The sequence below is a fragment of the Brassica rapa genome, chromosome A06, assembly GCF_000309985.2.
Source record: "Brassica rapa cultivar Chiifu-401-42 chromosome A06, CAAS_Brap_v3.01, whole genome shotgun sequence".
Taxonomy (NCBI): Eukaryota; Viridiplantae; Streptophyta; class Magnoliopsida; order Brassicales; family Brassicaceae; genus Brassica; species Brassica rapa.
In genome coordinates this window covers 15981859-16007440 of record NC_024800.2, presented here as the reverse complement: position 1 = coordinate 16007440, position 25582 = coordinate 15981859, and the positions used below count along the sequence as shown (strand labels likewise).

Sequence of the window (25582 nt, the reverse complement as noted above, 5' to 3'; positions counted from 1 at the left end):
ATGCATGGTCTTAACAGGCTGGGGGGGCTAACTGTTGGGGTCAAAACGGTCACGACAGAATTATCACCCGAAAACCCTCGGAAATCGCATTTCCGAAAAAGATAGTAAAAAGAAAAATATAATTTTCGTAAAAAAATAACCAATACGAAGTTTTTACGAAAAAGTATCTTTGAAGGCTCAAAGCAAACGAACCAAGCTCGGTCATTGAGTAACTACCGCACATACACGCTGTCCGGTCGCTACGAAGCAACCAAGTCCGAGCCGAGCTCGGTCGCTACATAGCGACCAAGCATCCAACCCGCTCGGTCGCTACGTAGTGACCGAGCTCGAGCCAAAGCTCGGTCGCTACGTAGCGACCGAGCTCGAGCCAAAGCTCGGTCACTACGTAGCGACCGAGCTTGAGCCAAAGCTCGGTCGCTACGTAGCGACCGAGCGCTCGTCCCGCTCGGTCGCTACGTAGCGAGCGAGCTCGAGCCAAAGCTCGGTCGCTACGTAGCGAGCAAGCGCTCGTCCCGCTCGGTCGCTACGTAGCGACCGAGTTCGGCCAAGCTCGGTCGCTACGTAGGGAACGAGCGTCTGTCCAGCTCGGTCGCTATTAGCGACCGAGCGTTCGTCCCGCTCGATCGCTACATAGCGACCGAGCTCGAACCAAAGTTCGGTCGCTGCGTAGCGACCGAGCTCTTTCGAAACGTCAAGACGACACCAGTCCATGCATTCTCGTCAAACCTTCAATGCTATCTCCCGAAGACTGTGACGAGCTCAGTCTAATTTTTCCGCTATTCTAAATCATCGATCAAACTTTGCGGATTAATACCACGGAAAGTTCGTTCCTTATCGAAAGAAATCGTAGTAAACGCTTCAAGTCGGAAGACGGCCCAAAGGGACCTAAAACACGACTCGAGGCCCATCTTACGATTTCTTAACCAAAAGCCCGTAAACCACAGCACGGTTTACGCTTGGTCCACAAGGAAGGATAAATGTCAACTTTCCGCGGATAAATACGGAAGTTTTGAAGATAATTGTGCAGATCGGGAAAAATGGAATATCTCCATTTTTATGCTATGACGGCTTGAGGGCAGAAGAGTAAAAGCGTAAACCGACCTTGGAGCTAGTATATAAGGATTCCTAGGCGAGGAGCGTGGAGAGACGATTTTTCAGAGAAAACTTAGCACTTAGAGCAATTTAGGCAATTTTCCGTTTTTGTTATTTCGAGCTGCGACTCAATTAGGCTTTGCCGTCTTAGGGTTGCTAGAACTAGGAATCTCGCCGACAGCTCTCGAGCCCAGGCTTATACCTTGTTGTAAACGCTCATACGCAAATTCGTAAAAAGATCTTCTTTGCTCTCTTTTTTCGATTTCTTATTTTTATCGTTGTTATTCTCGTGTTCTGATTGCTTGACGTGTGGTATTAGCAGATATCCGGGTCCTCTGGGAAATTAGGATTTTCCTAGTTTCCTTATTTAAATGGAAATCGACAGTGCGAATTTCGGTTCCCACAATTTCCATACTCGCTTTTCGCCCCCATCAATTCCCCATACCCCAAGACTGATGATCCTAATGTACTCAACTACACGATCATAAGCCCACCCCTTATGGTCAAAACAGAAAACTTCTCCCCATAACCTCAAAAATATAGCCACAAAACTTGAGCCATCTCGTACCACAACATGACCTGCAAACTTATAGCTCTTAACCGTATACTTACCAAATACAACCCTGAGCAAACCCAAAATTTTACATTCCTGCTTCACTTAAGCCCCAAGCAAACCGTAATTCATAGAGCTCCCGTCCCAGCCACAACGCTCCACCATAAGAAGTAAGCCGCTCCACCAAAACATACTCCTCTTGTCATAAAACATGACTGAACCCGACACATACACAACAACACGAACCATACACATAGTTATATACTTCAAAGTACAGCACATATTCAAAAGCCAAATTCTCCTTCTAAGCACATTCAAAAAACAAGTCATAGTTTCCCCCTCCTCTATACACTCCGTGAAACCCCTCAACCAAAAAGAACTATGTCTATGAGGAGGAAAAGAATCTAACTACAAATAAAACCGATATCCTAGTACTCGCAATAGCAAACCAGCTATATACTCTCCCTTTAAAGCCTCAAACATACCAACCAAACCAATAAAATAACAGTGAGAACCAACTCTTTTATTCCAATACTCTGACCTCATCAGAGATAACTTAAAACAAGGAAACCAACTAAAAGAAAACAAGAACTTTCTATCAAAAGCCATGCACTTATTCATACTTATATAAATTGAGAATAACCAGGTAATCAATCTAGGACCGGTTTCGGCTTGAACGAGGCCTTCTTGGTAGGCACCGGACCCTTGTCTCCCGCCTTATGGCCTTGCTTTGCCATTGCCTTCTTCCTTGGAGAGACCAAGCTCTGAACCAATCTCTTCTTCGCGTTCCCTCCCATCGCATCAGCCATGAACTTTCCAGCTTTCTTCTTTGACGTCATATTCTCTTTCTCACCTGCTACATCGCCTTCTCCAGCCGTAGGGAATGCTTCCTCAATCTCCATAACATTTCCATCCGCAGGGGCTTCCTGAACGAGCTCTGCCTCCTCCTCATCATCCTCCATCATTTCAAACTCCAAATTACCATCTTCCTCATCTAATCCTGCCACCATCTCGCCGATCTCCTCATCTTCCTTAATTACAGTCTCCAAAGACTGTTTACCATCAAACTCCTCAGATGATAGCTCCATTGCATTCTCTTTCTCCACTTCTTTGGATTCACCAATGGAGTCCATCTTAATTGACTCCGCAATGACTTCCGGTGCCTGGACTGTTGCTACCGGGCCCTCTTCCAACAGCACCCTTCCGTTCTCCTTTACAGCCTCATTCTCGATCAATAGGGCTTTGCGAGCCTTTGACCCTGAGGCCTCCACATTCTCACTGCTCTTAAAAGCATCTAGCATCAGTTTCTGTTGAGGATCCAGATGGGCTCCAACATCCTGACTGCGCAGACCATTAAGACCACCCGTGGCCATAGCATAGCTATCTCTTAGCTCTTGAGGTGGGAGGTATCCAGCATTCCTAACATACCTTGTCATCCTCCTCCCATGATCCGTAAATCCTCTCCCTGGACCTGCTTTCGCACCAGCAACTTGTTTGCCACCCTCATAATCAATGTTCTTCCCTTTTACATCTTGTTTTCCAGAAACCTGTTGGGCATGTCTCCTCACATCTCCATCAGAGTTAGTCTCCAAAGCTTTAGACTCCACTGCCCCTTTATAGCTCAAAGCTTTCCCACCTTGGTCCCCTTTATCATCAGATGGCCCAGCACCATCCTCCTCCTTCTGCCCTTTTGAGATTGGACATTTGAACTGGTCGTGTGTCAACTTTGAGCACGTCCTGCAGAAGCCGTGGAGACGCTCATACCGCAAAGCAACCACTGTTTCCTCCCCACTGTGAAACTCAACGGTAATGGAGAACACCAGTGGCTTAAATGCATCCAGAGTGGCTCGAATCTTCCCCTCATTAATCTCAATGGCATCATCTCCACGAACCACTCCCAAAGCTTCCCCAATACTCCTGAAAGTTGGCTCTGCCCAAAAATGCAAAGGGACACCAATAGCCCGTACCCAGAAAGTTATCTTGGACGGATAATTATCGTCCACCACCGGTTCCCATCTCACAATGGAGATCATCTAGTTATCAAAATGAAAAGGTTCCCTCTTAAGTACTTCAACGATATCCTGTTCCTCCTGAAAATCAAATTGAAATCGCCCAAGGCCCAAATCCGCGCCCACTACCCTCTCCTCCACATTCCAGATGCGTGGAAGATGATAGAGCAACGACTGCATCTCCTGCTTGACAGGGTTCATGCACCTCCCAATCAACGTCTTTGAATACCCCGTAATGAGAGTAGAGTTATCAAACTTCGGAATGGAGATCTTCAAGCCTCCACTTGACGCCTGCTTCTTCTGTCCTCCTGACTTGACAAACCATTGCCCTTGCGACATAATTGCTCCCACCACAAAAGAAAAACGAGAATAGAATATGAGAGTCAACCAAGAGCTGATAATATGATGAGACAAGGAGTCAAAAACCATTATATTTATACACCAAAGCTTTCCAAAACTTCTCTCAATCACCAAATTTAAATGCCAGAATCGGAAATCTCGATAACTAATTGGAAGGAAAGAACTCGTAATCTCCTCTAATAATAAAAATTCAATCCTGTCACAATTAAAATCTCTAATATAACCGTAAAAGATGCAGCCGATTCAAATAATATCCATAATCAATCCAAATTATCAATCATAATTGATCATAAACAACCCCATGAGATCCCCAATAATCTTGTAAACTGTAATTATTTTCTATTTTCCCTTGACAAGAATCATACACCTTGTATCTCATAGAGTAAGCCTTATGGAAAATCACAATTGAGTAGACCCAATGCGAATCTTCCAAAATCAAATTAGTGCGAATCCAAGGAGTTACCTTTTTGGAGAAATTCTCCAGCGCCTCTCTTCCTCCTGCCTTTGGATACAATCATATCATCTTATCAGAAGCCATCAAATCCCATGCGAGATTCCTTTCCAAAAATTCCCAGATTTCCCCCTTTCCCCCAAATAACCTGATCCTCAATAACCCCTTCAGATCCGTCCCAAATGAAGGAACAACATCGAGATCCAAAGAGATCCCGCGTTCTAGATGAGTAAGCTTATTCTAATCTTCGAAAATCAAAAAGAAAAATTGAATCTCATACAGATACATCTTCAGATGGCAATCGCCTTCGCCATCGCCGTCGCGTTACGTTACCGATTCTGTAAAAATATTTTTACTTAGATCGTGAAAAGTATTTTTTCAAATTTTTTTTAGTTAGAGCACCATTAACCCTTAAAGACAAGTTTGGGTTCTTAATGATTTTTAATGAATTAATGATGCTTAAGAGCTAGTAGTTAAGAGACACCTATATATTTAGCTCCAATGGTAAGTTTTTAATTAGGGGTTCTTGAAAAAAAAATGTTAAACTTAAATTTTTGAAAGATGAAATTGATACCTATATATTTAGCTCCAATGGCCATGGACGCAAAGGAGTTTCTATATGAATTGTGTTCTGACCTTGATCGTTTCTTGCAGTGAAGATAATGATTCCAGTCTCATCACCAACAACACATTCAGCAATCCGCATCTGACGAGCTTGAGGACCACTGGGACGACCTCCTCCTCAGCCTCTCTGCATCACCATCTTCGTGCTGATGACTTTCACGTTAAGTCAGAGACCATTGGTTCCTGGTCTCAGCTCACTGGCCTTGGTGAACACAGGTTTCCTCAATGCAGGTGATGCCCCAGTCATTTCTACTACACACCCATAAAAGAACTAAACTTTCTTAGATCAGCACAGAGAATAACTCAATTCACAAGCAACAAACAACAACTTTCAATCTGATAATCAGATCAGCTTGATCAGACGAGTTATAGTGATAAAGAAAAGAAAAAGACTTTAACCTCCGAGATAACAAAAAGATTTCATTTTTCAATCACAATAGTATGATTCTAAAAACCAACATCGTCACAAGAGCGATGATTAAAGCTAATCAGATTAAAAATGTAATCTTTTGACCACTGAGATTTCATGGAATCTCGGATCGAGCAGATAAGATTCACGATAAGACAATTTGAATCGAAACAAAAGAGAACTCACTTTTACGTTTTCGTTCGGGCAGAAGAGACGATTCGAGGAGAACCAACAAGATTGAAAGAAAAACAACCGATCAGACAGATTCGAGGAGAAGATGCATAATCTAAGACATGCATAATCAAGAACACAACAATCGCTTACCTTCGATTTCAGAAGATAAACCGACAGAGAGCTTCGTCGCCTCGGAGAGAACTACCGAGAGAGAGGTCGCCGAATAAAGCCACCGGAGGAGATGTCGCCGACGCGAGCCACCGGACGAGATGTCGTCGACGAGAGTCACCGAAGGAGACGTCAAAATCGCCTTTGGCCGAGAGAGGTTTCGAGAGAGAAAGAGAGAGAGAGAGAAAGAGAGAGAGAGAGAGAGAGAGATCTCATCTTGTGACACCTGGCGAGCAAGAGGCGGCCCTTCCCTCTTTTCCCTAAGAGGTGCCTCTTTGCCTTTTTCAATTTTTTATTTTTTATTTTTGGTTAAGAGTTACGCTAAGAGGTAGCGTTGAGTATGCTCTTAGATAGTATGCAATTTTCCTTAATAATCCATGTCTTTCAAGGTTCGATCGATCGTAGACAATATTCATTTGAACCGCGTCTACTAGTTAAAACTATATGAAACAACAACACATACATTGTCTCACCTGCAATTCCCCAAATAAATCATTTAATTTACTAATTGAAACTTTGAATAGTTGTATTAATTTTCAGTTTCCAAAATCAATATGAAGACATGTATCTAACAACATTCAACATCACGGTAAGAATTATTTCCTTACATATTTCTCTAAGAATTGAAATTAACAAGAGCTCTCAACCCTGAGCCGCTGAGCCCTACTTTCTCTAGCGCCAGGATCATCTCCGGCGTCAGCCATTAACGCAGCTCGAGCAGAGACAATCTGGCTAGACGTAAAAGAAGCGTCGAAGGTAGAGAAATCCATCCACCCCACAAGCAATCCTTCTTTACCCCAACTCTCCGGTATTGGAACTTTTCCAGCAACTTCTTCTCTGTGTCTCTTCAGCCTCTCACGTCCAGACAACACCGGTGTTGTCTCCGGCTGGACCTTTATATTCCGGCGACTCGTAATGCTCTCCGGAAAACATGTTTTTGTGACCTCCTTGTTTTGTTTCCGGTGAGAAGATCCCGGAGAGATTGGTTCCTTGGACTCGTCAGGTAAAGGCGAGTGAGTGCTCTTCATTTTACAATTTTTCTTTGTTTCAGTGTGGAATCTATAAGAAGAGATTTTACAGAGAAATGTTAGAAATGAAAATAAAAGAAAATAATAATATACAAGGTTGAAAAGGAAGGAGAGAACGTGACAGAGATTTGTGGTGGCGCTGTCTTGTTTTGTGATCACATATAATAATACTATTTCTGTTCTATGTTCTTTGACGTTTCTACGTCTCATGTGATGTTCTCTTTTTTTCATTTTTTACATTTTATTCTATTAAATTTAAAACTAATATACAAGATGTAAGAGCATTACATCATTTTTTTTTTTTTGATAAATAGATCTTATGCATTATTAGGTTTTACCTTTTTATCCAATATACCTATTTAAAAACCGTTAAATCTTAGATCTACAAAGGGTTATATATTTTTAAAATTTATGTGTTTTGACGATTGAATATAATTTAAATTTTAATATTTTGACCGCTAAAATATTTGATGTAGCTTTAAAATATTAAAATTTGTGAATATATGATTAAAAACAAATCTAATAAAGAGTAACTAGAGTTTAACCCGCACATCGTGCAGGTATATTTTCATTTTATAAATATTTAATTTTGATATTATTATAAAAATTTAAATATACAATTATATATTAGTGTTATGTATTTTATAACTCTTTAATTTTTATCCAAAAAAAATAACTCTTTAATTTTATTTTTAGGTTTCTTATTACTTTATTAATATAGGGGTTTCTTTTATTCATTTTATCTTTTCTATTACGTTTTTGAGTTTTCATGATTTGAAATAATCAAATACAAAATATTCTTCAACATATGATTTTTGAAAATATATAACTGTAGAAATAAAATTTTAACATATGTTAATAACTTCATTTGTATAAAAAAAATATGATATGATTAACAAATTTGAACCCGTTTTACTGGTAGATAATAATTTATTTAAATGAAAGCATTATGTTACTTAATTACGAAATTAATTAATAGAACATTTAATAAAAATTATTTAAAAATTTAGTAGGATTTTGTTAGATTTTTCTCAAAAGATTTTGTTATAACTCAAAAATAAAATTCAAATTTATAGTTAAAATTAATTTATTATTAATATTCCTATTAATTATTATGTCATATTATGTGTCATATGTGATTAGTGAAATGGTTATAGTAGACTTCTAAATAGTAGATAAAAATTGTACTTCTCGTTTAATAGAGAAGATTAGTTACACTGGCTATGATATTTTGAAGAAGGCTTTTTAAATTGAATTTAAAATCTTAAAAATTAAACTTAATCCCTTATAGATATTAAAATAAAACACCAATCGATAATTTCAAAGAAAACTGATAGACACTGCTGAGCAATTAGGACTGAAGATTGAACCTTCTAAAAATAGTTTCACTTTCGTGGATAGATCCCGAGTAAACTCAGCAGGCATGATCAAGAATGTTAAGGTGGAGATAGGGGAATACATTATCCCTGTGGAGTTTTATGATATAGATATCAAATCAGGCAAGGCATCTCTACTTCTTTTTGGAAGAGCCTTCATAGTTACAATGGAGACAGTTTATGATCTTAAGAGAAATAAGATGTGTCTGACTAATGTTGATGAAATTGTCTTCTATGATTCAATGGACAAAGAAGAAAAGTGAGGAGCTTATTTCATGCATAGAGATGTTTGAAGATCCAGAACCTACAGCTGAGACAAATCACCAGCCTGAAATACCAGAATCAGCGTCGGTCGATATTAAAATTGCAGCATCGGTCGACTTCTAGTCCTCAGAATCGATCGACAATCTGCCTTCTTCATCGGACGACTTTCAGTCTTCAGAATCGATCGACGTGAAACCTTCAGCATCGGTCGACACCCTCCGACTTTTAGAACAGCCCAATACTGAAAAGTCTAAGTCTGGGGGAATGACCACGAATAGAACAAAGAAAAAGAAAAGGAATGTAGATGAAGATTTCTTGCCACTAGTCCCTTTGCAATGTCAAGAGGGAAGTCCTGAGTATAGAATGTGCTGCAGAGGAGGTTCTGAACCTTTTACCAAGGTTACAGTGCTATGTGATGCAGAGCTGAGAGAGAAGGGAGAAGTTTCTGCAAGATCGTTTATCAACTGCATCAACAAGATGAGAAAGAGAGACACTGAGACTTGTTCTGGAGCAAGTGCAAATCCTCATTTGTTGGGGTCGAAAATGGTTACGACGAAATTAATGTCTGAACCTCCGCAAAAATGAGCGTGAGCATCATTTTACGAAAGTTATACTTCGTAAAAAAATGTCATTACAAAGAACTTTACAGTAAAATCTTATTCTAATCTCGATCGAACAAGGTACCGATTGTCTCAAGGCAACGGACACGTATCAAAATCAGCCACGGACAAGCTCGAGTATGGCAATCGGACCATAGACAAGCCAAGCTCGGTCGCTACGCAGCGACCAAGCATGCACACGGCTCGATCGCTACGTAGCGACCAAGCACGCGTATCGCTCGGTCGCTACGTAGTAACCGAGCACGTGTACGGTTCGATCGTTACGTAGCGATCGAGCTCTCTTAAAATGTCGATACGACACGAGTCCATGCATTCTCGTCTACTCTTTAATGCTATCTCCCGAAAACCGTGGCTAAACCATTTCATGTTTTTCGTCACTCGGAGTCATCAATCAAACTTTACGATAAAACCGCGGAAAGTTTGTTTTTATCGAAGAAACCGTAATAAACGTTTCGAGTCAAAGACGGCCCAAAGAGACCTAAGATGTAACTCGAAGCCCACTTGCGATTTCTTAAACCAAAAGCCCATAAGCTGTATGACGGTTTATGCTTGGTTCGTAAGGAAAGATAAATGTCAAGTTTCCGCGGATAAATTTGTAGTTTTCGAAGATAATCACGAAGTTTGGGAAAAACAGAATATCTCCATTTTTAAGCTATGACGACTTAAGGGCAGAACGGGAAAGTGTAAACCGACCTAGGAGCGAGTATATAAGGAGTCCTAGGCGAGAGGCAAAAAAAGAGAACTTTTTTCACAGCAAACTTAGCACTTATAGCAATTAGGCAACTTTCCGTTTTTTTTATTTCGAGCTGCGACTCAACTAGGTTTTCCAGTCTTAGGTTGTTAGAACTAGGGATCTCGCCGAAAACGCTCATAGCCGAGGCTTCTACCTTGTTGTAACGCTCATACGCGAATTCAGAATAAGACACCTTTTGCTCTTTTTACGATTTCTTATTTTACTACTGTTCTCGTTTCGTGTTCTGATTGCTTGGTGTGTGGGATTAGCAGATATCCGGGACCTCTGGGAAACAAGGGTTCTCCTACTTTCCTAATTTAAACAGAAATCGACAGTGCGAATTTCGGTTCCCACAGTTTGGCGCTAGAAGGATGGGGGGGGTACGGATCAATCTAACTCTTAGCCATAACACGCTCAACCAGACATGCCAACTGACGACACAGACAACATGCAAACTCCTCTCAACGGAGGAAGCGACACCAATCTCCACACTCCAGTAGCGGATGTCTCCGCGGTCAACGCACCAGCTAACACCGCAATGCTCGAGGAGTTTAAAAAGATTTTCGCCACCTATGAAAAAAGGTCAGAAGAACATGATAAGCTTGTGAACACCTTGACCAAACAGGTCGAAACCTTAACACTAAGGACTCGAGCAATCCGGGCCCGCGGAACCACGAAGGTTCGCGGGGAAAGACTCGACTTCGCAACCCCATTCGACATGCCTGGAACATCGCGGGAACGACCTTGGGTCAAAACCCTAGCGAAACATCCCCTGCCGAGAAAAAAGAACTCTAAGAGTCATCCACCTCCCACAAAGGGCTCGGAGGTCAATGAAGTCGAGCACATCAACTTGGATCCCATCGACGTCTCCAACGATACCGAGGAGGACACTGATAGACATCCGAGAAGAATCAGAAGCGGATCGGCTCGGGAGAGCTCCACGTTCGATAAGCCAATGATGGAAGAGAAGGAAAACCTCTACTGGGTCGAACAGGAGGAGATGGCCAAAAAACAAACCGAGATCACTCGCAGCAAATGCCGACAAGCTTGGAAATCTGCTGACGAGACGTCGGACATTCGCGACCTTCACGATAACATCACCAAAACTGCGGCGGAAATAAGGGCCGTGAAATTTCAGATCCATCACTCTACCAGTGCTGCCCCTGAGATCGATAAACTGCTCGAGGGGGCCCGGAAAACGACCTTCACCGCTCGCATCTCCGATACGAGGGTATCTGACCCGGGAAAAATCAAAGTACCAAAGTATGAAGGTACGACTGATCCTAAAGCGCACCTTCAGGCTTTCCACATCACGATGGGAAGGGCCAGACTGAAGGATAGCGAAAAAGACGCCGGCTATTCGTCGAGAATCTGGAAGGAGCGGCGCTCGAATGGTTCGCACGCCTTAAGCGAAACTGCAATCAATTAATGGAACCCGAACTCTGCTGGATTAGATACTTAGGCGCATACGAGAGTTGGTCTAGGAATCTAGTTGAACTTAATTGATTAGGTCATTAATGCTTGTCTAAGGAAGCATCGATCGTCGCTTTGGCCATAGCATCGATCGACGCTCGATCCAAGTCAACAAGCAACAGCTGAGACTGGACTTAGACACCTGATTAATAATTACATGCGAAAGCTGGATTACTTACTTATTAAAATCGAGTTCTAGAATTAAATCTATAAACCATTAGCATCCTTAAATTGTAGTTTTGAATCTCTTGATTGATAAATCTCTAGGTCTAGCTATTTCTCTTAATTGTTTACAACCTCAATCAACCAATCAAACAACTACTTTTTTCACCTTGATTTCATTTATTTATTGCTTTATAAACTGTTTGCCTAGCTTAATCTTGATTTCTATAGTCTATTGTGTGCCTTAGCTCTCAGTGTATTCGATCCCTAAGTACTACAATTGAACCTCTTATTTGAAAGACTAAAATCACTCCTTAGGATAATTTGAGTGGTATCAGAAAACAATAGAATAAAGCTCAACAATGGCTTATAAATAACATAAATAGGGTTTCTGGTCGTCCAAGGGTATTCTGGTAATTTGTGTTTGCTTCTGGCTTCATTCGGTCATAAAATCTGCTTGGCCCATATTCTGGCATCACCGTCGATCGACACCAAGGCTGTGTCATCGATCGACGGTCATTCATCTCCTCGACAGCTTTCTCTCGCGAGGTAGACTAACCACTCTTCAGTAAACCGGGCATAACTTCTGCTACATGATGCTGATTGACCTCAAACTGGCGGAATTGGAAAGTTAACTCAAAGCTATATCCTCTGGTGAAAGATGGGCTCGATCTAACGGTGGGAAGGCCTCCATCCATAGCTAAACATATAAGGCGTATGTGTAGCTCTTCACTCAAACGGCTCCAAAGACACCAAAATCAACAGTTTCCTCCAAATCGTCCATGAACCTGTAAACACTCTAAATAGACTCTATATCTTAGTAAATATATCTTAAAACACCTATACGCCATGGTTAATAATTTGTAAAATCCATGGTATATCAATTTAGTAAAGCTATCCATCTCCTTCTCATTAACTCTTCTCTTTAGAAGCTTATGAACCTTTTCCTTCCTTCTCCTTAAGGTTCTCCTCTCAGAAGTCTTATCAACTTGCATAGACTCTGGTGCATCATCAGGTTGTTGACTGACTTTGTCTACGATATTTTCCAAAGGTTTAGATGGGTTTCGGAGTGCATTCAGGCGTGCTACATCTATCGTTGGTAACTGGACTCGGTAGGTAAGAGGTGGTCATCGATCGATGTTGGTTGAGTCGTGGTGATTGTCGGTTGATTCTGTCTATCGATCGGTAGTTGCCTCAAGATGTCGATCGATATCCGACTTCTTTAGACTTACGGATCGTGCGTGAATCAACACACTCCTTCTTTGAAGAAACCATAAATCCTCTCTTCATTGTTGTTCATGGTACTAAGATGTATGTACATGAAACAGAAGAAAAAATTTATCAGTTTTTTGAACAGTAGAAAAACCTAGACTAAATCTAACTAAACAAGTCTCATGGCGATCAAAGCTCCCTGGCAATGGCACCAAATTTGATACCACTCAAATTACCCTAACAAGTGGTTTTACTCTCTCAAATAAGAGGTTCAGTTGTAGTACTTAGGGATCGAATCTACAGAGAGCTAGGGCACACAATAGACTATAGAAATCAAGATTAAGCTAGGCAAATAGTTTATAAAGCAGTAAATAAATGAAATCAAGGTGAACAAAGTAGTTGTTCGATTAGTTGATTGAGGTTGTAAACTAAAATTGAAGAATGCTAATGGTTAATAGATTTAATCGAGAACTCGATTTTAATAAGTAAGTAATCCAGCTTTCGCATGTAATTACTAATCAGATGTCTAAGTCTAGTCTCAGCTGTCGCTTGTTGACTTGGATCGAGCGTCGATCGATACTATGGCCAAAGCGACGATCGATGCTTCCTTATACAATAATTAATGACCTAATCAATTAAGTTCAACTAGATTCCTAGACCAACTCTCGTATGCGCCTAGGTATCTAATCCAGCAGAGTTCGGGTTCCGTGAATTGTTAACTTCTCGCCTGAGGTGTTTGGGAATATAGGGTTTCCTAGATTTAACTCTCTTCTCAACTGAAATTTCTTCTTTCGTTGCCTGCCTTTCCATGGCAGGTTCATATCCATATGTTTTCTGTTGATCGATACCTGGTTGATGTCATCGATCGACACTCTCAACGAAAGGGGTTTCAGCTAGGGCTGATTGCTCTTTCTCTGGTGTTTCTGCAGATTGCTGACTTATCTTCTTTGTTGTCTTCAAGCAAACTGATGTTTGAGATGGAATTCGAGTTGCCTTCAAGCGGTGTGCATCAAGATCTGGTAAACGTACTTGGTATGGCATTGACGGTTGTCGATCGCCGCTCTTCTGCTATTGTCGATCGACGCTTCCATGTTGATGTCGATTGATTTTGTTATGTTGTTGCTGATTGAAGTCATCTGATGTAACTCGAGCTAGGATGGGAAGATGCGGGTGTGGAGCAGCAAAATCTGCGTGGCTCTGAATTCGAACAGTTTTGTCCAATCCCAACAGTGGGGTCGATCGATGAAGGAGTGTGGGTGTAGATAGATGCTATCTGATGATTGTCGACTGATGATATTGGGTGGGCGTTGATCGATGATGTAGGGTGGTTGTCGATCGATCCCAGCAGGTTGGTGTCGATCGATGCTAGCCTTTGGTGAAGTTTCTAGATTTCCTCTCGAAGTATGATGATCATTATCAAGCTTCTTCTTCAAATTCTGATCCATATCTTCAAGCCATTCCTCCAGCTCTAAGAAGTCTTCCATAGTGACTTCTTTTTCTACATCGTCGATCGACGTTGAGGTTGTACCATTGGTAGACGTTGAGGTTGTACCATTGGTAGACGCTGAGGTCGTACTGCCGACCGATATTCAGGTTGTAACGTTGGTAGACGTTGGGCGTGTTGTCGATCGACGGCGACGTTGAGGTCGTGCCGTCGATCAACGTTGAGGTCATATCGTCTGGCAACGTTGAGGTCGTACCATCGATCGACGTTGACGTCGTTCTGTCGGTAGACGTTTAGGTCGTACCGTCGATCGACGTTGAAGTCGTACGGTCGATCGGTGTTGCGATGCTGGTGCCGATCATTTCTGAAGTGCCGATGTCGATCGATTCTGAGGTACTGCTGTCGATCAACATTGATGTGTTGGTGTCGATCGATGTCACAGGCGTTGTATCGTTCGATGTTCAGGTCGGATCACCAATCTCAGCTTCGGCTGCTCTGCTTGGTCTCCAAATCCATGTTGTTCATCCTTTTTTGCCATAAAGTCATCGAGCAGCTGTATTGGCATCATATACTCCTCATCTAACGATGCCAAGAACCTGTCCCATTTATCTTTTTTATCCTTTTCTCGAGTTGCTTCAGCATCATCAAGAAATTTGTAAAGGAAGGCTCTTTCAATATCATCCCAGCTGGTTAGAGATCCTGGTTGCAGTTGACTGAACCATCTAAATGCGTCTCCAGAGATAGAATAGAGGAAGGTCTTACAGAGCTTGTGGTATTCAGACACTTCATTCTGCTCACTCCGTGACAAGAGATCCTCAAGCTATTCGATGTGGTTTCTAGGATCTTGGTGAGGAAGACCTTGGAAGGGGTCTTAACCTACCCAATCATACCACTCTCGGCTCACGTCAAAGTCATTCAGCTCAGCAACATCAATCACATCAGGGATCACATCACACTGAGCATTAATCAACTGTCATGCGTTGTTGCGAATGCTACCTTCTTCGTCTCTTAACATCCCATTTTCATTGACCTTAAGTATGAGCACTTTGATCTTCTCTGTCTCCCTGCAAGTGGTATCATTTTTCACCGGATGAACAATGTTAAGATGAACAATGTCACGATGAATAGTGTTCCGATGAACAGTGTCGTGGTGAACAGTGTCGCGGTGAACAGTGTTGGTCGACGCGAGATGAACAGTATGGATCGATGCAGAATGAAAAGTGTCGATCGACGCGGGTTGAACAGTGTCGATTGATGCAGGATGAACAGTGTTGATCAACGCGGGATGAACAATGTCGATCGACACAGGATGAACATTGTCGATCGACGGGAGATAAACAGTACCTCGATGAACAATACCTTGATGAAGAGTACCAGAATGAACAATACCGTGATGAACAGTACTGGAGTGAACAGTACCGTGGTGAACAGTACCGTGGTGAACAGTGTTGTCCAACACAAGTTGGATAGTGTCGTTCGATACTTGGTTCACACTGTTGATAGATGCTGCTTGGAGGGTGTCGATCGGTGCTTCCCTTGTAGACTTATGGATCGTGCATGAATCAGTAGACTCCTTCTTTGAAGAACCCATAAATCCTCTCTTCATTGTTGTTCATGGTACTAATATGTATGTACATGAAACAGAAGAAAAATTTTTATCAGTTTTTTGAACAGTAGAAAAACCTAGACTAAATCTAACTAAACAAGTCTCATGGCGATCAAAGCTCCCTGGCAATGGTGCCAAACTTGATACCACTCAAATTACCCTAACGAGTGGTTTTACTCTATCAAATAAGAGGTTCAGTTGTAGTACTTAGGGATCGAATCTACAGAGAGCTAGGGCACACAATAGACTATAGAAATCAAGATTAAGCTAGACAAACAATTTATAAAGCAGTAAATAAATGAAATCAAGGTGAACAAAGTATTTGTTTGATTGGTTGATTGAGGTTGTAAACAATTAGGAGAAATAGCTAGACCTAGGGATTTATCAATCAAGAGATTCAAAACTACAATTCAAGGATGCTAATGGTTTATAGATTTAATTATAGAACTCGATTTTAATAAGTAAGTAATCCAGCTTTCGCATGTAATTATTAATCAGATGTTTAAGTCTAGTCTCAGCTGTCGCTTGTTGACTTGGATCGAGCGTCGATCGATGCTATAGCCAAAGCGTCGATCGATGCTTCCTTAGACAAGCATTAACGACCTAATCGATTAAGTTCAACTAGATTCCTAGACCAACTCACGTATGCACCTAGGTATCTAATCCATCAGAGTTTGGGTTTTGTTAATTCATTGCACTTTCGTGCTTTTGAACTATCCTATGATTCTAGGTTCAAACAATTAGTCACACTGTCGTGCTATTCTAAATATTCCAGATCCTAGTATTACAAATCACTCTGGTGTAGAGATTAAAGATAATGTAGCAATCCTAATTCATTATCAGTTTGACATTAAGCTCATGAAATCCCTAAATCTAACAAGATGAATTACTCAGACATTCAAGCAATAACACAAATCATAGTCTGAATAATATAATATATAAATCAATGGTAAAACCAATGGAGTTCCAATCAATCTCTAAAGGAGAATTGATCTTCTCTCCAAACCTAAGAGGAAACAATAGAATAGAATAATAGAAAGCTTTTTTTTTTTGCATAGCTGTCAACAATAGCTTATAAATAACATAAATAGGGTTTCTGATCGTCCATGGGTATTTTGGTAACTTAATGTGGCTTTTGGGCTACAAACGTTCTTGAAATATGCTTGGCCCACGTTCTGGCATCATTTTCGATCGACACCAATGTTGTGTTACCGATTGACAGTCTTTCATCTCCTCGACAGCTTCCTCTGGCAAGCCATTGGATGCTTATTGACCTCAAACCGGTGGCATTGGAAAGTTAACTCAAAGCTATATCTTGTGTCCAACTATGGGCTCAATCTAACGGTGGGAAGGTCTCCAGCCATAGCTAAACATCTGACACGTCTGTGCAGCTCTGCACATAAAAAGGCTCCGAAAGACACCAAAATCACCACATTCCTCCAAATCGTCCCTGAACCTGTAAATACTCTAAATAGATTCTATATAGTTGTTAATATACATCAAAAAACTTATAGATCATGGCTAAAAGAGGGTAAAATCTATGGTCTATCAACTTTCCTAGACTTACCCTTTTGATTGTCCTCAAGCAAAACAGACGGGCAGTCTCTCTGAAAGAGGTTTGAAAACAGAAGGGACTCGCATGATTTTAAAACTTAGAATCATCACATCTGGAGTATTGCAATCCACATCTAAGAATTCCTAATCACAAAAGCACATTATACCATATCCTAGTTTAGCAACAAAATTCGCCTAGCCAACAACTTAGCAAATCATGTTTGACATTCTCTTCTACCAACCTCATTTCTTAACATAAATAAAGGTGCAGGCTTTACCTTGGGAGTATCGATCACATGATGCAAGGATTTTCAAACAAGTATCTGGATCTGCAGGTAAAAGTTAGTTCATATCTTTTCTCTCTACTAATTTCTCTCTTTAGTCAAAGTCTGCTTTTATTGCTGGATCATTGACCAAGATTGGACAGGCTTCCATGAATCAAACCTTAAGAGTGGTTGCCACCAAGTCCTGTTCACTTCTTTTACATCCAATAATTCATATGAATTGAACCTTGATAATTGCCGCCACCAAGTCTCGTTCGAATTCTTTTTGTTGGAATCCTTATGAAGCAAGCTTTAATGGTTGTAGCCACCAAGTCATGTTCGGATTCCACCTAACTAACACCTATATATATATATATTTATTTTCTTTTTTTTCTTTTTCTTTTTCTTTTTCTTTTTCTTTTTCTTTTTCGTTTTTTTTTTAATAAATATCTCTACCTATAAATCTAAGGTCGAAATAGAGAGATAAAATAGGATAAATATACACAAGGCTTTACCTTCCAGACTTGTTTGAAGAATCTGATCCCATGCATACCAAGCCCCAAGACAATCAGTTGTGTCAAGTTTAGTGTTGGAGGTCAGCTTTGGTTCCTTCAAACAATCTCAACAAGTGTGAATAGTTGACAGGTTGATCCACTTTAGTATCTTTAGTCCTATATGCAATCAGTAAGTCAAGAATGGTGCTAAAGAGTGGTTAGATAACGAGCAAAAATCTAATAAGTTCATTATCCCCTTCTTGACTCACTATAACTTTTTTGAAAACATTTGATAAGACTCTCAATAAACTAAGTATCAGTAAACCTTCATACAGATTTAAATTACACCGTCCCCAGTGTATATCTAGTCGGAATTGTGGTGATAAATAAATCAAAAGTACCCAACTTAACAAGTTAAAACTATATACCCGACCGGATTAAATGTTGTTCGATGGAAAGGAGTTACCATCGTTCGCTGCAGGTAATGTACTGTCGAGTGATATCGACATGCTCTCATCAGTCGATATGCTAGGCAATCGTCTACTCGGATCTCTTTTTTGTTTTTAATATTCTAAATAACTAACTAAACACAATATTAGTAGAACCTCCCCAGACTTAAACAACACTATCTCTAGTATTATTTAATCTAAGATCGGTGGGGAAATAAAACATAAGGACGATATTTTAAAAAGAAAACGGTATACTTGACTTTGATGTGAGTATCCACCAACAAAGTTAAGTGGCGAAGCTCTGTCGATCGACACAGTTAAGTTGTGATCGATCGATGCTAGTGATGCTCTATCGATCGATGCTAGTGATGCTCTGTCGATCGATGTTGCACAGCCATCGTCGATCCTTGTGCAAACTCGTCTTCCTCGAATCTTTTCCTTTTACCTAATAGTGGGTTGCCTCCCATTCATCGCTTTGTTATAGTTATTTAGCTTGACTTTGGAGATGTGATTAAGTCTGGATGAGGATGTGAACTTGCTCGAGAACAAGTCTCAGTGTCTCTGTTTCTCATCTTTTTGATGTAGTTGATAAAAGCTCTTGCATAAACTTCTCCTTTCTCTCTCAGCTCTGGATCACATAACACTGTAACCTTGGTAAAAGGTTCAGAACCTCCTGTGGAGCGCACTCTATACTCAAGACTTCCCCCTTGACATTGCAAAGGGACTAGTGGCAGGAAATCTGCATCTACATTCCTTTTCTTTTTCTTCTTCTATTCGTGGTCCTTCCCTCAGACTTAGACTTTTCAGTCTCGGGCTGTTCTGAAAGTTGGAGGGTGTCAACCGATGTTGAAGGTTTCGCGTCGATCGATTCTGAAGACTGAGAGTAGTCCGATGATGAAGGCAGATTGTCGATCGATTCAGAGGACTGGATCTCGACCGATGCTGCAATTTTAATATCAACCGACGCTGATTTTGGTATCAGCTGTAGGTCCTGGATCTTCAAACATCTCTATGCATGAAATAAGGTCCTCACATTTCTTCCTTTCCATGGGAGCATAGAAGACAGTTTCATCAACATTAGTCAGTACCTGAAACAGAAGAAATTTTTTTATCAGTTTTTTGAACAGTAGTAAAACCTAGACTAAATCTAACTAAACAAGTCTAATAGCGATCAAAGCTCCCCGGCAACGTCGCCAAATTTGATACCACTCAAATTACCCTAACGAGTGATTTTACTCTCTCAAATAAGAGGTTCAATTGTAATACTTAGGGATCGAATCCACAGAGAGCTAGGCACACAATAGACTATAGAAATCAAGATTAAGCTACGCAAACAGTTTATAAAGCAGTAAATAAATGAAATCAAGGTGAACAAATGAGTTGTTCGATTGGCTGATTGAGGTTGTAACCAATTCGGAGAAATAGCTAGACCAAGGGATTTATCAATCAAGATATTCAAAACTACAATTCAAGGATGCTAATGGCTTATAGATTTAATTATAGAACTCAATTTTAAAAAGTAAGTAATCTAGCTTTCGCATGTAATTACTAATCAGATGTCTAAGTCCAGTCTCAGATGTCGCTTGTTGACTTGGATCGAGCGTCGATCAATGCTATGGCCAAAGAGTCAATCGATGCTTCCTTAGAAAAGCATTAACAACTTAATCGTTTAAGTTCAACTAGATTCCTAGACCAACTCTCGTATGCGCCTAGGTATCTAATCCAGCAGAGTTCGGGTTCCATTAATTGATTGCACTTTCGTGCCTCTGAACTATCCTATGATTCTAGGTTCAAACAATTAGTCACACTGTCGTGCTATTCTAACTATTCCATATCCTAGTATTACAAATCACCCTGGTGTAGAGATCTATAGATAATTTAGCAATCCTAATTTAATATCAGTTTGACAATAAGCTCATTAAATCCCTAAATTTAAAAAGATGAATTACTCAGACATGTAAGCAATAACACAAATCATAATCTGAATAATATAATAGATAAATCAATGGTAAAACGAATGGAGTTCCAATCAATCTCTGAAGGAGAATTGATATTCTCTCCAAACCTAAGAGAAAACAATAAAATAGAATAATAGAAAGCTTTTTTTTTTGCGTAGCCGTCAACAATGGCTTATAAATAACGTAAAGTAGGTTTCTGGTCGTCCATGGGTATTTTGGTAACTTGGTATGGCTTCTGGCTTCATACGGTATTGAAATATGCTTCGCTGTTGATTGACACCAATGCTGTGTTATCGATCGACAGTCTTTGATCTCCTCGACAGCTTCCTCTCGCGAGGCAGACTGACCACTCTTCAGTAAAACGGGCATAACTTCTGCTACAGGATGCTGATTGACCTCAAAACGGTGGAGATAGAAAGATAACTCAAAGATATATCTTGTACCAGAAGATGAGTTCAATCTAACGGTTGTAAGGTCTCCATCCATAGCTAAACGTCTGACACGTCTAGGCAGGTCTGCACATCAAAAGGCTCCAAAAAACACTAAAATCACCACATTCCTCCAAATCGTCCTTGAACCTGTAAATACTCTAAATAGACTCTATATAGTAGTAAATATATATTAAAAGACTTATAGACCATGGCTAAAAGAGGGTAAAATCCATGGTCTATCATTTTCTCTTAGTTAGGAGAGAAGGGAGGAACTCCTTCAGAGTCCTCCTGGAACTCCATTGGTATTGGTTTTTATATCTACTGCAATTTTATATCTACATCTATGATTTCTGTGACAAACTTCATACTTGAATAGATCCACCTGTTAGTTTTATGGTTTAAATAAGTTATGAGGGATTAGCCCCAACTATAAATTGCTAAATTGTGATACTGATAATTTGGATTGTCATTAATGCCTGTCTCTAGATTATGTACCTAAAACTTGCCATATGAGTTGTAGACATAAGCGATAGCTTGCATCTCACTCTGAATCCATCCTAACTTTTCTAAGATTGCTCGAGTAAGGCAAAACCTGATCTAGGAAGCTTAGTGAGCACATTCAACCCACCCATTAAAGCTTGACCAAACGCGTCGATCGATATTCCAATAGAATAATCGGCCGTCGGTTCAAAAAGTGTATCGATCGATATTCTAATAGAATCATCGATCGACACTGGTCAATAGACAAACCTAGAAAGCGAGAGCCTATTGATTTGTTTATAAGTATTGAGCTCTATAATATCATGCATACAACTTGTTAGGCATCTGTGGGATTATAATTCTGATTTCCTGAATAGAAACCCTAGATCTAGCAACCATCCTTCCACCAAACAACTCTCGGTTCCATAAGAACAACTACCTTGTTCGCCCCTGAAACTTACAGGATTAATAACTTACTAGCCTAGCTTAATCATAGACTGCTTAGATCTTTTGTTTGCCCTAGCTCCCTGTGAATTTGATCCCTAAGTCCTACAACTCGACCTCTTATTTGAGAGAGTATAAATCACTCCTTAGGGTAATTTGAGTGATATCAAATTTGGCGCTGTTGCCGGGGAGCTTTGATCGCCATTAGATCTTTTCTAGTTAGATTTAGTCTAGGTTTATTTACTGTTCGAGAAATTCACATAAGATTTTTCTTCTGTTTCAGGTACATACATTTGAGTACCCGAAGCAGCAAGGGAATAGAGCTCTTACTAGTAGAGCCACTGGATTTGGAACGCATAATCCATAAGTCTAAGAGGAAGCAGCGATTGGCAGCGTAGAAATCCAAGCATCGATCGACAATATACATCCTGCGTCGATCGACACTAATCGCCCGACGTCGATCGACACTAATAGCCCGATGTCGATCGACACTAATCGCCCGATGTCGATCGACACCAACACTTCATCGTCATTCGATACAAACACCATGATGTCGATCAACACCAACAAATCATGTTGATCGACACTACTTGCGGGAAGACAGAAAAAGCCGAGGTACCCATACTAAGTTTTGACAAGAATGGGGTTTTATGAGACGAAGAAGGTTGCCCTCGCAACATCACATGACAATTGATTAATGCAAAGGGTGTTGTAATCCCAGATGTGATTGATGTTGCTGAGATGAATGATTTTGATCTGAGCCGAGAATGGTATGATTTGGTAGGTCAAGACCCCTTCCAGGGTCTTTTTCGTGAAGATCCCAGAAACCGCTTCGAAGAGCTTGATGATCTAGTTTCAAGGAGTTAGCAGAATGAAATATATGTAGACCACATACTCTATAAGATCTTCCCTTATTCTCTTTGGAGATGCATTCTGCTGGTTCAGACATCTGCAGCCAGGATCTCTAACCTGCTGGGAGGACATTACAAGCGCCTTCTTCAACATATTTATCTATGAACCAGCAGCAAATTTAGAGGTTGAGATGAGATATATGCTCGAATATATGGTAGAGGATGATGAAAAGTATGAATCTGGCGAGCTGAGCAGAGTAGACGAAGCTGATATTAGTGATACGATCTCAACATCGATCGACGGTACGACCTCAACGTCGATCGATGGTACGACCTCAACGTTGATCGACAGAACGATCTCAACGTCGCCCAACGCCACGACCACAACGTCGATCGACGACTCGACACAGAAGAGCACCGATGTATCGAGTTATGATTTTGTCCCAGATATAGACAGAGAGATCACTATGGAAGATTTCTTGGAGCTAGAGGATGAGGCACAACCTGAGTATCTGGATCACAACTTGGAGAAGAAGCTTGATGACCATCAGCACACTTCAGAAAAGGATCTGGAAACTTTGCCAGATGCTAGCATCGATCGACATCATTTACCTGACATTGATCGATACCAACCCGATTGCATCGATCGACACCCACATGAAGATATCGATCGACACGCAAGGTTGGACGATCTTTCAGGATATATATTTGAGGAGGAACAGATTGAGGATATGATGTACTTGTCAAAGGACTCACACCCTGCTGTCCACAAACATCAGAGACCGCCTATATGTGCATAAGAAGCTGCTGGGTTTCAGAAAAGAGTGAAAATGATACATGACCCTATGAAGATTGTGGTTCCTTGCGCAGTATTTGAAGTTGAATTTCCTATCCCACCAGATAAAGGTGTGCATCTGAGTTCTTAAATTGAGGTATTGGATCCAGCACGTAAAAACTTCTCAGCAAGGGTTGCGAATAAGAGATGAATTCGATAAGGGCCTAGCAGAAGAAGCATCGATCGACACCGACCTGATACCATCGAACGACACCACAAATGCAATATCAAACGACATCAAAAAGCCGGCATCGATCGATGTTACCACTTCTCCATCGATCGACACTGGGTACGCATCATAGAAGAAGGAGTTCGATGTGTTTGGAAATCTTTTTGATGGAGAAACCACTACGCGATCAGAAAAGTCTGGGGGAAAGAAGAGGAGGAACTGGAAGAAGCAGAAAAGAACCAAGGGAGGTTCTCAGTTATCATTGATTCCTCACCTCTCGGATGGTGGCAGGAAATCCAGAGTTCGCAGCAGATGCTTCTCACATCCATTTGCAAAGCTTCGAGCACTCTTTATTGCTGAGATGATAGACAAAGGAGAAGAGTCTATGATGGAGGCTTTCACAAAAGAATGATAAAGCTACAGAGAGAAGATATTGAGACTTTTTTTGGAGCGAGTTCTCAGTCTCATCCGGACTGAATCAGATCTCCAGAAGTCAAGCTAATGACTGAAAATAAGCGCTGAGTGGAAGGCAACCCACTAATAGGTAATTTTACATAGTTTTTTTATTTTCGCATTTAATTTATTACAGGTCTAAAAAAAAAAGATCCAAGGAAGAAGAGTTGATATACCATTAGCGATCGACGACAAGAGGCCATTGTCGGTCGACAGAGAATCACGAGTATTGATCGATCGCTACTTAACTGTGTCGTCAGCGAGCAGGTATAGTGTTTCACTTTGTTAAATTAGTACTTATGAATTACTTTCCACCAATCTTAGACTGTATAACACTGGGGACAATGTTGTTTAAGTCTGGGAGAGGTTCTACTAATATTGTGTTTTAGTTAGGTATTTACAAAAAGAAAAAAGATCCGAATAGACAATTATAAAATTGACAGATGAGAGCATGTCGATATCGATCGACAGTACAGCACCTGCAGCGACCGATGGTAACTCCCTAGCATCGATCGACACTTAACCCGGTCAGGTATATCGTTCTAACTTGTTAAATTTTGTACTTTTGATTAGTTATGACAATAACTCCGACTGGATATACACTAGGAACAGTGTAATTTAAGTCTGGGGGGGGGGGGATGTTTATTGATATCTAGTTTATTGTGAGTCTTATCAAATGTTTTCAAAAAAAAAAATTATCGAGTCAAGAAGAGGATTATGATCAAATACAATTTGACTGCTACTCTAATCACTCTCTAGCACCATCTAGATTTACTAATTGCAGGATGTAATAGATAGAAACACCGCTGTGTATCACGTAATGCTAACATCCACACCTGCTGAGAATGTATGGAGAAACCAAAGCTGACTTCCAACCTTAATCTACTCTACTTGCTTGTTTTGAGGCTTGGAATACATTGGATAGGAGTCCTCTTGCAAGTCTGGAAGGTAAAAGTCTGTGTGCTTCTAGTTCCTTTCTCTCTCTCTCTCTTCGGTATCTTAAGATACAAAAGATTGAAATGATTTCCTGGAAGAGGCAGAGGGGTAGGAGTGTCTCTTGTGATCCCATTATTCTAAGTCTGAAAGGAATGATCACACATTGTGGAAACGAGGGGTAGGAGTGTCTCATGTGACCCTGGTATTCGCTAGACTTTGTCAAATAGAGCTACAAAAGTATACAAGTCAATAAGATGAACAAGATGGACTGCATCAGCATCAACATTCATTGAAATTGAAACTATAAAGATTCAGAGATGAGAGAAAAAAAAGGAAGAAAAGAATCAGAGAAGACTACATGTGTGTTCAGAAACTTGCTTGAATAAGATTCCATGTCCCTTGAGCGATACTCCCAAGACGTAGCCAACACGTCAGGCCCTATCAGTAGTGTTGTGTGATTGTATGGTATTATGACTAAGCTAGTGTGTAGTATATTGAAAGCATCCA

The 25582-nt window shown here is 40.6% G+C and overlaps 3 protein-coding genes across 10 annotated transcripts; 1 reads left to right on the top strand and 2 right to left on the bottom strand.

The window, feature by feature from the left end:
- Positions 1 to 2077: 2077 nt before the first annotated feature.
- Positions 2078 to 6084, bottom strand: LOC103873610. 7 transcript variants are annotated; one of them, XM_018659745.2, is made up of 4 exons: positions 5823 to 6084; positions 5102 to 5341; positions 4746 to 4803; positions 2103 to 4630 (listed from the first exon to the last, which is right to left on the bottom strand). In XM_018659745.2, the coding sequence occupies exon 4, from the start codon at positions 3676 to 3678 to the stop codon at positions 2296 to 2298; it is 1383 nt and encodes a 460-aa protein (XP_018515261.1). In that variant the 5' UTR covers positions 3679 to 4630; positions 4746 to 4803; positions 5102 to 5341; positions 5823 to 6084; the 3' UTR covers positions 2103 to 2295. The 7 variants fall into 7 exon arrangements, with proteins under 7 accessions (XP_009150267.1, XP_033129957.1, XP_018515261.1 ...); XM_009152019.3 differs by lacking the exon at positions 5823 to 6084 and adding an exon at positions 5685 to 5806 and having other exon boundaries at positions 2078 to 4803; XM_033274066.1 differs by lacking the exon at positions 5823 to 6084 and adding an exon at positions 5681 to 5786 and having other exon boundaries at positions 2078 to 4803; positions 5102 to 5338.
- Positions 6085 to 6322: 238 nt separating this feature from the next.
- On the bottom strand, positions 6323 to 7321 carry LOC103873611 (protein BIC2). Its single transcript, XM_009152023.3, has one exon. It carries the CDS (start codon positions 7097 to 7099, stop codon positions 6470 to 6472), a length of 630 nt encoding a protein of 209 aa, XP_009150271.2. The 5' UTR covers positions 7100 to 7321; the 3' UTR covers positions 6323 to 6469.
- A 312-nt stretch (positions 7322 to 7633) lies between these two features.
- LOC117126261 lies at positions 7634 to 25307 on the top strand. 2 transcript variants are annotated; one of them, XM_033274091.1, is made up of 2 exons: positions 7634 to 13128; positions 16102 to 25307. In XM_033274091.1, exon 1 carries the CDS (start codon positions 10286 to 10288, stop codon positions 11288 to 11290), a length of 1005 nt encoding a protein of 334 aa, XP_033129982.1. In that variant the 5' UTR covers positions 7634 to 10285; the 3' UTR covers positions 11291 to 13128; positions 16102 to 25307. The 2 variants fall into 2 exon arrangements, with proteins under 2 accessions (XP_033129982.1, XP_033129983.1); XM_033274092.1 differs by having other exon boundaries at positions 7634 to 17110; positions 20951 to 25307.
- Positions 25308 to 25582: the final 275 nt, after the last annotated feature.